Source organism: Lutjanus erythropterus, chromosome 10, assembly GCF_056507025.1.
Source record: "Lutjanus erythropterus isolate fLutEry1 chromosome 10, fLutEry1.hap2, whole genome shotgun sequence".
Classification (NCBI taxonomy): domain Eukaryota; kingdom Metazoa; phylum Chordata; class Actinopteri; order Lutjaniformes; family Lutjanidae; genus Lutjanus; species Lutjanus erythropterus.
In genome coordinates, this window is record NC_139326.1 from 31,855,677 (window position 1) to 31,868,167 (window position 12,491).

At 39.9% G+C, this 12,491-nt stretch overlaps 1 protein-coding gene across 1 annotated transcript in view; it reads right to left on the minus strand.

The window, feature by feature from the left end:
• The window catches only part of galnt9 (polypeptide N-acetylgalactosaminyltransferase 9), a 138,901-nt gene that overhangs the window by 15,194 nt on the left and 111,216 nt on the right, over positions 1 to 12,491 (minus strand). The window contains exons 7-8 of the mRNA XM_084729054.1: positions 3,672 to 3,857; positions 1,380 to 1,517 (exon numbers count right to left, since the gene is read on the minus strand). Coding sequence (XP_084585180.1) covers positions 1,380 to 1,517; positions 3,672 to 3,857 — 324 coding nt within the window. The remainder of the gene's footprint in view (positions 1 to 1,379; positions 1,518 to 3,671; positions 3,858 to 12,491) is intronic.

Here is a 12,491-nt window from a genome sequence, read left to right on the forward strand (position 1 = left end):
TGTCACTGTGATGATACCTGACACATTTCAGTTTTTGTAGTCTATAGCCTAGTTTCAGTCGTTCTCATGGTTATTGATCATGCAGTTGTGAGGATTTTTTTTAGGGCTTCTCACACTGCATTTAGCCTCAGACTAAAAGACCTGTTAGCCCCAGGCTAAGAAAGCTTTTACACTGACACAATCCTGGCTCATTCCAAAGTAGGCTAACCCCGACTTTAACCTAGGTCTTCCTGGCCCTGCTCCACTGCAAGGTTAGCCCTGAATTTGGGTGGATATCCCTTTTAAACTGACTAAATACAGGGGTAAAAGGCACCAGTGTGAAATCTTCACAGTTGCTGTACCAACATTAATTTAACCCAGGGCTAGTGACAGTGGCAGTGTGAATTGTATAGACCTGTGCTCAGGTTAACCCTGGGGCTAACAATGTGTGTAAAAGGGGACAAAGTTATTCCAGAGCTAACTTTTAGCCCAGGATTATACTTAGCCCTAGGCTAACAATATGCAGTGTGCAAAGCCTTTTTGAATGTTTGAACATAGCCCATGGTCACAAAACAGTGTAGTTGCTGAAACCAGTGAGATACTGGTAGTCCAAAATCATCAGCAAAGAGATCCCATGTGATCCAGGGTATTTTCAATTACTGAATTCCTTTCAATGTGGTTGGTGTTCAGTTCTTGGTGTTCAACTTTGTTAGGAGCAATCAGTAAATCAACATACATTCCCATATTCTCAATGTCATGCCTGTTATTGCAGGACAGCAGAAAATAAATAAAATATTCAACTCGAATCAAAGGATTCATACTCTGAAGATTCATGGTTGCGCTGCTGAAAACTGTTTGCCTTTCTGCTGCCCCTGAACAGCTGTTCATCAGTCCTAAATCAAGGGTCTCGCCACGTCTACAAAGCACAATTGCAGACATCAGATCATCGTGATTATCACAACAAAAACAACAGACAAAATAACAAACAAAAAAAAACAGAACATCCCAATGCATGATCAGCATAATTAACAGAAAATGCATGATGTGTCAACATAATTAGTAATCAATAAGGCAAACCTGCAAAATGCCTTCAACAACCGCTGCTTACTGCAAAAAGTTTTGTTCAAACTGAAGCAGATCTCGTGCAGCTGCTCACATCTGTGTTGCAGGGAATCATTTCTTAAAGAAGACTGTCAGAAAAAGATCCTGATAATGCACAGCTCACAAATTAATAAGTTCTCACTCATTTTCTGCATTTATCATCCGTGGAATCAAATTAGCTGTTTCAGTGTATGCATCCTCTCCAAACCACAGCTCTGTAATATAATTACAGATGATGATATAGAAAAATTAACATACAGAGCAGTTCCAATAATCCTGTTAGCAAGTATCTTTCTCACCTCGCCGTATGTGATGGTGTTGTTGTAGATCCGCATCTCTGGGTAGACGTGCTCAAGGTACCAGCGGAAACTCCGACACTGCAGCCTCTTCCTTAAGGCCAAGCGCTCCGAGACATCCCCGAAATCTACCCCTGGGTTCTGTCAACAAATGGTGAAAAACAAAGACAGAAAAAAAAAAGAAACTCTTAGCCAGCGGGCACTTTACTTAAGAACCAAGTGAGAGTACTCGCTGCCGGAGAAATGGAAGACGCAGGAGTGTCGAGGTGCTGAGAGGATGCAACAAGCATTTAGTTAAGAGATGGATAGATGCGCCTGTCATGTGGGACCTTCATTGTTCTTTCATTAGACATGATCTGTGCTGAGCAAACTCTAATCAGCTGCTTAATTATGAGCCCTCACGGCCCTGCCTGCATTATGGAGGTGGCTTCCCAGATTGATTAGGGGAATGCCTAATAGCTGCGCTGCTTGGCACAGAGGCCTGATCCTGGAACACAGACACACACATACAAAGCCCATATCAGTATGTGCATATACAGCACACTGCTTAAATGTGCATGAGTAAGCGAATAAACACACACGCTGTAGAGATATAGAATATATGCACCGCATACATATGAAAGGGCAGTGGCCTTTGAAATTGATGCAAAGGCCACACTTATACATAGACACATATGTGGACTCAGGTGCCTTTGGGGACATTACACAGACTTATGTTCATTTCACAGAGACTTACCCTAACCTTATCCATAAAAAGTACTTAAGGTTACTTAAGGTTGGTACTCCTAACCTTACCCTTAACCGTAACATAACCTACCCTTAACCTTAGCCTAACCCTATCCTTAAATACTTCTGGATCTGAAAAGTGCAGCCAATGCAGAGGTGCCTTAAACCTGCTTTATTTCTGCTGGCCAACTGGGGGCGGCTCCACTGGAAACACACATTCACACATATTTGTATTACTATCCCCGTGGGGACGCTACCCCAATTACCACTGACCTAGTCCCTGACCCTAACCATAGCCATCACAAGTATATACCTAACTCTTAACCCTCAAAAGGTCTGGACCTGCGGGGACCTTAATTTGGTCCCTGCAGTCACAGGAATTCCTCATGGGCTGGTGTGCCATCAGCATTTAGGTCCCATACCTGGATATAAAGACAGAAACCCACACAGCTGTCTTATCACCAGGCTCTCTGCTGGATTCTACAGCCAGCTGCTAAACTTCCTTTTAACATCTGTTAATAACGACTTCTAGGTGGAAATGTCCACTTTTCTTCGTACTGCGAAGCGACATTAACAAATGCCTTCAATTTCACTGAGATGTTGTTTAGTATTTGGACTTTGGGCCAGCCACTGTGGTGAATCATAAAGCCTTCCCCCACAAAAGTAATTGTGCTCTCAGTTGGTACCTCAGACAATAACAAGAATCTGTGATTGTGTGTATGGGCGGGTTCGGAGGGAGGAGGGGAGGTAGATGGAATAATCGTAGCGTTAGGTCTTTGTACTGTACACAAAATAACTCTGCGCCACAGGACAGCTGGGGTAATAACGTGCCATACCACTGTGTTTGTAATTACACTGGAGAGGGGATGTGGCCTGATTGGCTAGTTTATCAAAGCCACCACCCCCCCCCCCCCTCCCCAACTTGCCCTCCATGCTGCACACACACACACAACATTTCCCCAGTTGGCACTTCCTACCTGCACTTAGTGAGTTCTCATGTAATGATGTTTGTGCCAGATTTCTAGACGACATGCAGACATCAGCAGCATATCAGACCTGTGTGTGACTGCCACACAGCCGCTTATTATTTTGTTATGAGCAGCAGTGTGTTGTTCTGGGCAGCGTTCAGAGGCCTTCACTGACGTCCTTCACTGACAATCATCTCATCCTGCGTGGCTGAAGAGGCAATTAGGTTTCAATATTAAACTCTTTATTAATGAAAGTAGCTGTTTATTATTTTGCAGCCCATCTCAAAAGACCCTTGAAAGCAATTAAGCTAAAGTGATGTGTATGAAAATAGACTGATTAGACAGGAGGCTCCTCTCTTTCACTTGGTGCACCTCTCTCGTCTGTTTGGAGTGAGAATCTGCTGCTTCTCTGCCCTGCCTTCACTCTGCTGCCAGTGTGAAGGTCAAGTGGGATGAAATCTGAATTTTGAATTTCTATTGACTGGTGTCTCCAGAGAGCTGGGCGGCGTGTCTGAATGTGCAAGTGAGAAGAGAATGGAGGGCGTGAAGGGAGCTTGGGGATTGAGAGGAGGGGAGTGATCTAAGACGGAGAAAAACTTACGTTCATGGGAATGTTCCAGGCCATGTAGACGTGGGATTTGTATTCATCCATCCACACCTCGGCAGCCCGCAGGGCATTGCGTTTAGCGTAGTAATCTATGTCATTGTTGTAGGGCTTCTTGGTGCGCTCGATGTGAGCCACTCTGGCACACGGGAGGACTTCCATGCTCCCTCCACACTGCCACACCTAGACAGCAGCAAGAAAGAGAGTCATTCTTCAGTCGAATATGGATTTACACAGGAATATCTTTACCTTTCCATGCAGCAAAAATAGAAATGCAACACTTTTGTTATCACATTGCTTTTTTTGAAGTGAGATCTAAGACTTTCTTTGTGCACAGAAAAGGTCTTTTTTTTAATTTTTTGGTTCATAAACAGCAAAAATTGCACAACAATTGCTGTGGGGACTGTGGAAAGCACAAACTACTTGCCAATCATTGTTGCTTTGGCCTTCTGGAGAAAAAAATGGTACCTGTAGCCCTATGTGACATAGTCACAATTCAGTGCCTAAAATATGTCTTTTTTCAAGATAAAATTGCACATTTTAGAGCGTCCTTTTATTGTCACTGGTCCAAGGCACACCTGTGCAGTAATCATGCTGTTTAATCAGTATTTCTGTGCCACACCTGTCGAGTGGATTGATTATCTCGGCAAAGCAGAAGTGCTCACTAATATGAATATAAACAAAATTGTGAGCAAAATTTGACAGTGTGCATAGAAGAATCTTTTACTTCAATTGGTGAAAAATTGCAAAAACCTGAGGGTGTTGTGTTTATATTTTTGTTGAGTGCATAATCATAGTGGGAATGAAAGAGGATACTTTATTTCCACTGTCTGGGTGCAGTGGAAATCAAACTCTTTCACAGCTATTGCATACCAGAAAAACTCAAGACTCGAGTGACAAATTTAATGATTTTAATTTCAACATCACAGAATCTTCCAAAAAAAAAAGTTTTTTTACTCAGGACTTATTCCTTTACTTGGAGTCTAGCTTTCTGACTCAAAATCGACCTCCCTGAAATGCATTCAGCCACATGAGGTCCATGTTTTGGCTAAAGAACACACTGATCATAATGATTTAGAAGCAGATTATGCTGCAGTGGTTTAAAAAGTGTATGTAGACAAACTAAGACTGTTTCTCCACAATTAAAACCTATTAGCAGTGGAGTGTGTATTAGATGAAGTCAAGCTGAAACAGTTGCAGTCCCCTGATGAGGAAACATACCTGAATATCAAACAGCATGGGGATTAAAAGATAATTCTTGTTTATTGCAATTTGGTTCTGACTTTCATAGTTTTGGTTATTAAGCCCCAAAATGCTCACAGTAATTGGTGAAATCTTGGACCCCAGCAACTTGCTGCAACAAAGCCCTGACAAAACAGAACTGTCTCTGCATTTCGAGGTAAATCTAAAAGAATATATAGCTTTAATGTCAGTGATATTCCTTGCCGAAGAAAACTATATGCAGGCACAGATATGGTAAGTACTGAGGTTCAGCGTTGACTCAGGAACTTGGTCCGTAAACTGTCTTCCTGCTTGTGGTCCTTGCCCCATCTGATTTCTCTTTAGAGACCTCTCCACATTTCCTGATTTTTAGCACTTTTCTCAGTGAGTACAATGTACCAGACAGCCAAACTACCAATATAATAATGATTTACTGCATAAATATCTCTCCTCCAGCTGTCCCATTTGCATGTGATTTTTTTTGTTCAAAACAGTCATAGTTTACCAAATTATGCACAGAATTTATGCCAAAGCTTTTGAACTTTAACATGCCAACACCAAACACAAGTTTAATCTATTTATTATTGAGACCTTCTAAAAATATAAAATCTTGCATTAAATAGTAGTCAAGTGAATAAACTTAACATTTTAACCACTGATCCTGAAGCCTAGGCGATTACAGAAATGCACACACATTCATATCTTGCCACAATTGGGAGTAAATTTAAATACAGATGCAAAGGTCAAATATGTGTCTTCATTAATGTGTCAGTTGTATCATGTTTATAGCCAGACTTGCTGTAACAAGTCTCTCTCTCTGTCAGCTCTCTGATGCTGCTCACTGTTTAACATAAAATGTATTCAGCCATTACATATTCCAACTCAAAAGACAAAGTCCATCCAGTATACATACAGTATACAAAAATGGGAGCAGAGTGCAGCATGCACGATGATCACTACATAGGAAAAGGACTACAAAAATAATTCTTTACACTAACTTTTACACTATTTTGCATCACCATTGCCTAGTAACATTTTTTTCTTTTTTTTTCACTCTTGCAAAGCTAAAACCTGGCTTAAGCTTTAACTTAAAACCAAGGAGAAAAGAAAGATTTGAAGCTCATCAGAATGAAATGTCAGCGAGAAAGAATTTGGCTGCCACAGAGGCTTTAGACATGTTTCAGAGCCTTGATGATGCTGAATCTGATGGAGGAGCAGGTTTATATTCTAATACACTGGAATGGTGCACAGCTTTTTTTGTTTGTTCATGTAGTATTTCTGCAGTTTCTGATGAAGATGAGGCTGTGAGGCTACGACAGTATTATTGGCGGGCTACTATACTATTTGTTGAATAGATTCAGTGGTGGGTGTGTTTCTGACTCATGTCATACCTTCAATGATAACTCCAGAGCATCTGTCAGTCCAAAATGATTTTGAAGAAAAAAAAATAACTAAAATTTGACAACATGTGTTTACCTAACGAAACATTCTGGTTAGAAAAAAGGTCACAGGCTAACTGCATTCTCTTGCCTGACTGCTACGACAATTCATGCAGATACAGAGTTATACTGGTAATGTGACACACACATATTTGACGCTGTACTCAAGTGCTGCAAGAGTGTGTGATGAGTAGCTCTGTGAGCCTATGACCCATAAATACAAAATTCCATGGAGAGTTGCTTATGACAACACTAAAACCCAAAGGAGTGATCTGTAAAGCCAGGCAGTGAATTTATGTCATCTTGAAAAGCATCAATCACAGCGGGAAGTATTGATTGATTGTTGACTCAGGGATGTTGTGACACTCGTCCAACATCCTCAAGGTAAGAAAATAGTGGCAGGCAGTCACGCTGTAGTAAAACAGCCATGTCTTCAAGTGCTCTAAAAGATATAGCTTTTATAATTCTCTGCAAAGTAATATCCTCCATTGATATACAGTATGCAAATCAGCAGATCTATGCCACGCTGTGGGAAAGTGGCCCAGGAGTTACACACTCGCGCAACGTCATCAGAATGCCACAGCATATGGTAATGTCGTTCCAGCCGTACAAACTGCAGAGTCTTCACCACCCACAGTCTCTTAATGATGATCGCCACAATGCGTAACAGATGTTCTGATCCATTAACTTCTCTCTGAACCCAAAATGGTACCCCCTGCATGGTGGTAAAGGAGGATACTGCTGCAAAACTACTTTCTCAATTAAGCCCAGAGCAGGGGTGAAGTCTGGGGTGAGCTGACCATGTTTATTTAATGGCACGCGAGAAAATACAGCTTCTTCTGCTTTCAGGTATGTTCGCAGTAATCATGTTTGGAGTTGAGTTTATTCAAACTTTGCAGCTTTCCTCACATAGTTTTGTTATCTTGGCCAAGTTAGAACAGTGTCACTGAACTGAAAATAATGATAAGAATAATTATATTTGCAAATTAGGTGTGGGCCTTCTCATCCTCCTGCTTCGGTCTCTTTCTTCTGTGATGAGTGAGCTACAGATCATGACCACTAAATGAAAATTCATTCAAATCTATTTAGAGATTTGGCTCACACTGGTTTGTTATTAAGAAACTGTGAATTCCGAATAAAGACTGGCTACTTGAATATCAAATTAAAGCCAATATTAAGAGAGCTAGCAAGTGAAAGACTTAATACTTACTTGTGATTTGCAAAACATTGAGTTGGTTATTAGTCTCTGCTATTCAGTATGATTAGCCACTTTAGGTAAAGCAATATAGAAGTAGTGACTAATGATTAAGTAATTAGAAATTAGTGAGTAGATATTATCAGCAGCAGATTCAGGTCATGAATATGATTTTAAAAATAATGTAAAGAAGACCCTAAAACAGATTACTGAATGTTACTGGAAAAAAAATAGTGCATTTGTTGGGAACTATTTTCGGCCGGGGATTAATACACATTTGGTGCTCTGGTGAGTACTTCTGGCAGCAGCACAGTGTGTGTGGGATTGCCTCAAAATAAACTACTGTGCCCATGTTCATAAAAATGAAGGGCCTTGTCACCCAGGGGAATAGTGTGACTCACTAATGTGTTTTTAATAGTTTTGGACAACAATGGAGGTGTATGGTGAAAATGACTGAGCCTATATCAGGCTTTGGGTTCACAGACAATACTTTACTGATGGTTTGGGTATTTTGATGATATTTTGTAATTTGTTTTTGTCAAAAAAATCTGATTTGAACCAGTGAACCAGTGAACTAAGAAACTAGTGAACATATCAATTAATCAATACTAATAATTAAAGGGACAGTTCACCACAAAAATAACAAAATACATATTATTATGATAGCCTAAAAATATACAACAGCAATGTCTCTTTTCAGAAATCATGCCCAGTTACTCAAGATAATCCACAGACATTGTTGGGAGCAATTTCACATGTAAACTATTTTCTTTTCTACCAAACTACATCTCAGCTTACGAGGATGCCATGCCATACATGCCATGCTGTCACAAGAACAAGCCTTTCATCCATGAATAGATGCACACTTCCTTCAGCGCAGTTACACGGTTGATGGGTGCAATTCGGTAGGGAAAAAAGTAGTTCCTGCATATACATTGCTGTTGAGTTTTTTTTAAATGTTTTGGGGGTTTTTTTGTTTGTCTGTTTGTTTGGTTGGTTCTTAATACCAGCAAGTTCCATTATATTCAAGAGAATGCAGACATCTCTATGGCCAATATCTCAAAACCTCCGAAACCAAAACAGTCAAGATAGATGAATAGCACTACAGGCCAGAGGATAAAACTGTATTTTTGTATTTGGAGTTCCTTTAAGTAATGTTATAGTATCATAAAGTCTTTTCTCCAGTAACTTTTCATAACCCACTATATAACCCTTGATTCAGACGTACACAAAAGCTACTTAGTCATTTATCAATTATTGGGTCATTACTAGTTTGTTTCTTACTCCTGTTTTGTGTTCTTCATTGTGAAATATTATCTAAAAACCAGACAAAATTATAATTAAATAACATGAGGATCATCATCCGTCTTCGTTACCCTGCAGTGTTGAAACAGACTGAGCATCTTCAGAGTGAGCGTCGCCCTCCTCTGGGCAGGCAAGATGTGTGAATCAGCCTTGAGCCATATGGCCGAGTGTTCATGGAAATGAGACACTATCAAACATTTACGCAAGTCCCTATTATCATAATTTACATGTTTCTGTAATGCTCAAGGGGGTGTGAAAGCTTGTGTTTAATTGTACGTTAATAAAGTCACCCAACCTCTTTTATTCTGTCTTAGCCTGAAACCCGTAATTTCCCCGGCTGTATCGCGGTGGAGTAGCTCGCCTGACCTGATCTTAAACACCCCCATTGACTGGCTCACCCCTCATCTTCACTGCTGATGATCCACAGTGACCCTGGCCTAAAAAAATCCATTAGTACTTTGGAGTAGGCTTTACCTGCTTTGCTGCTGTCCATGACAAGTGCTACTTTTCCACAAAAGCCTTCATGGTTGGCGCGTTTATGTGGGTGTAAGTGCAATACCAATTTAATGGTAAGTCTCTAGTCCTTGCAGATTCCAGCCATCACCTTTTGTACTATAGTAAGCTCTGGGTAAGGCCGTCTGTCTTTGGTTTCTTTATCCAGGTTTCCTGTTTAAAATCAATAGTGTGTGTATATACGTGTGTGCGTATATGAAAGCATCTATGTGGGTTAAGTGCTTGTGGATATGTATGTATAGCACTCATGGATAATTGAAAATGTGTATATGTGTAATTGCAGTTAGCAGTTTGCCCAGCACTAAAAGCAAATTGAAGATCAATATTTTCTCAACCACCATTTCCAGAAGGTCAGAAAACTAATAGCTAACAAGGCTGGTGAAACAGGCTTTAGTTTCTTTACACCACATCAGGCTTCATGGGACACAAGTAATTCAAATGCTTGTTTTCTTTTTGGTACCACTTTATAATAAGACTACCCTTATAAATAATTTATAAATGGTTTATAATGAGGTTATTAACAGGTCTGGGGAGTAATAGATTACATGATGGGATTATGTAATCTGGATACAAAAAAGGCACCCATTACATCAGATAAGAGATGTAATCCAATTACAGACAAATTTCATAAAACTAGAGGAATGATAAGGAGGATTACCATTTTAAAATACATTTAAAAAGTAAAGAATGATATACTACCATGGAAAGTGCACACAAATGACAACAGATCATGAAGTACAGTTGCCAATTCATGGTCATGGCCTCCTTTGAAAAACTGTTTTCACTGGAGGCCATGAAAGTTTGGCATTTTTCCATCTTTAAATCAATCAATCAGTCAGTCAATTAATAATAATTAGATACTACTACTATTTAGATACGAGAAATAGTACACTAATGCTATTCTGACATATATACATGAATGTGAATTCACATATCCCACCCCTACATAAGTCAGTGCTTCACTTGGGCAAACCCAGCCACATGAGTCTGGACACACCTCTGTGAAGCTGACAGATCTCATTGCTTACTTAGCTTACTTTGTCTTCTCCATTAGGCAGCATTTATACCTGAGGCTTAACAGTAGACATATATATAGACTCATGATTTGGCAAGCAACAGGTCATTATTGCCCTTTTAATAATTGAATGTGTTGAAACAGCTTATTAACTTTTTATAAAGTGTCTGCAACCTATTTAATCACCTAATTATAAACAATTTATAAACAATTTATAAGGGTTGTCTTATTGTAAAGTTGGTTTTCCTTCAAATAATGATGGAACCTGCTGCTATCCATCCTTGTATCCACCCATGTATTGTTAAAATTACACCACAGGCCTATATATGTTGAGCAAAGTGTCAAGTATTTGTTTTCTGTGTTTTTGTTTCATATGACAGCAGTTCATGGCATATTGTTACACTGCACCCTCAGACAGCTAATAATAGTCCTGTGCGGCTGTAATCATCTCAATAAGCATAATCTATTTTAATTATATATCACACCATGCTGTGCTATTAATCACATGCTAAGTAAACTGCAAGAAACTATTAAATGTGATATCCAACAAAGCAAAATCCTAAATTACTGTATCTGCCAATTTCGGTAGCTGTGGGTGTTTTCATCATTCAGATACTTTTAGGAAAATAAGAAGAGCTATTCAAGCTTTCCAGTGTTGGGAAAAAAAGATAGCATGGCTGAATAAAATAAGCTGCTGTAGCTTCTTACATACATGCAAAGCTCGATTTCTCTCTGGGAACAGGGCAGTGACTTAGAGACCTCCATAAACCAGTTGTATGTGCTTCATCTTATGCAGTTTACCTTGTTTGTCATTTCCCTCAGTGTAATTGCTGCGACTGATTATGTGTTTGTACAGAGCGTAAGCACACGTGATGGTGACAAAAACATCTCAAACATTTAGAACCACATCATATCAGAGGACGTGGATGAACAGGAAGCTTTCTTGCTGCCGCAGTTTGCAATGTGTCCTGGGCAACCAATACTATATGAGGCTCTCCAAATGTGCAAAGGAGAATATACACATGATTTATTGTGTTAACAATATTCTATTTATCCTTCTGGAGGGGTGTCAAGGACCCTAAAAAGTAGTGTAGATCGATAGGGGATATCTATCTGCATCACACACGGATATCCAAGGTGCCTTTATGCATGTCCTGCCTGAGACAAATGCAGCGTATCAAAATATTATTTGAGAGGCACTGGTTTAGAAGGACGTCATGTTTAAGTTCACCACATCTATCGTGGCTATTACAGGTCGATTACTGGTGCTTCTCTGTGTTGACAGTATTTTACATCCTATTTAGTTGTAGTGATTCTGTTCTGAAAATCACTGAGGTCTCCATCAGCGCACAGCAGTGTTTGCCTTTGTTGATGGCGACTGCTGCGTAAGTGAAATCATTTCCAACTTCCCTCATTAGGTTCATTCACCAGCCAGCAGTGGAGATTTGGTGATCATGACATTCAGATAACTACTTGACTAGTTGTATTATTTTCTCTCCTTACTGTGCTGTATATAGTGTGTATTATATTGCATTTAGTGTATTTTTGATTGTATGAGCTGTCATCACTTGCTGACAGCTATCCTTACCCCTTCCATCAAGAACCATGATGGAAATTATTATACAGGCTTCCTTGTGCTAACAGTTGAAGGATTTAGTGGCACGTGGTTGTGAGGATGCAGACCGCAACCAATTGAATACCCCTAACCTCACCCTCTCCTTCCAACCAACTACAAGTAGGAGAAACTATGGTGGCCATGAAAACATGAAAGGCCCTCTCTGCAGCCAGTGTTTGGTTTGCGCAGTCTTGGCTGCTGTATAAACATGGTGGTTTAACATAGTGCTGTCTGTGACAGATGAGCCACGATCTCTGTAGATAAATGGTTCATACAGTCCTGAAAACGTAATGATTCTTATTTCCAGGGGATTATGCAGTAATGAAAACATACTTTATTCAATATCTGCTGTATTCTGCCAATATATTCCCCTAAGTCTTGCACACTGGACCTTTTAGACTCAGCATCATTCCACCAGTTTTTCATTTTATATTCTGAATTCAGCTGCCCTTCACCTCTGAGTGCTGGTGTCGGGATTTATTGGACTGCACCAACTCTCCACAGTGTATTTTAC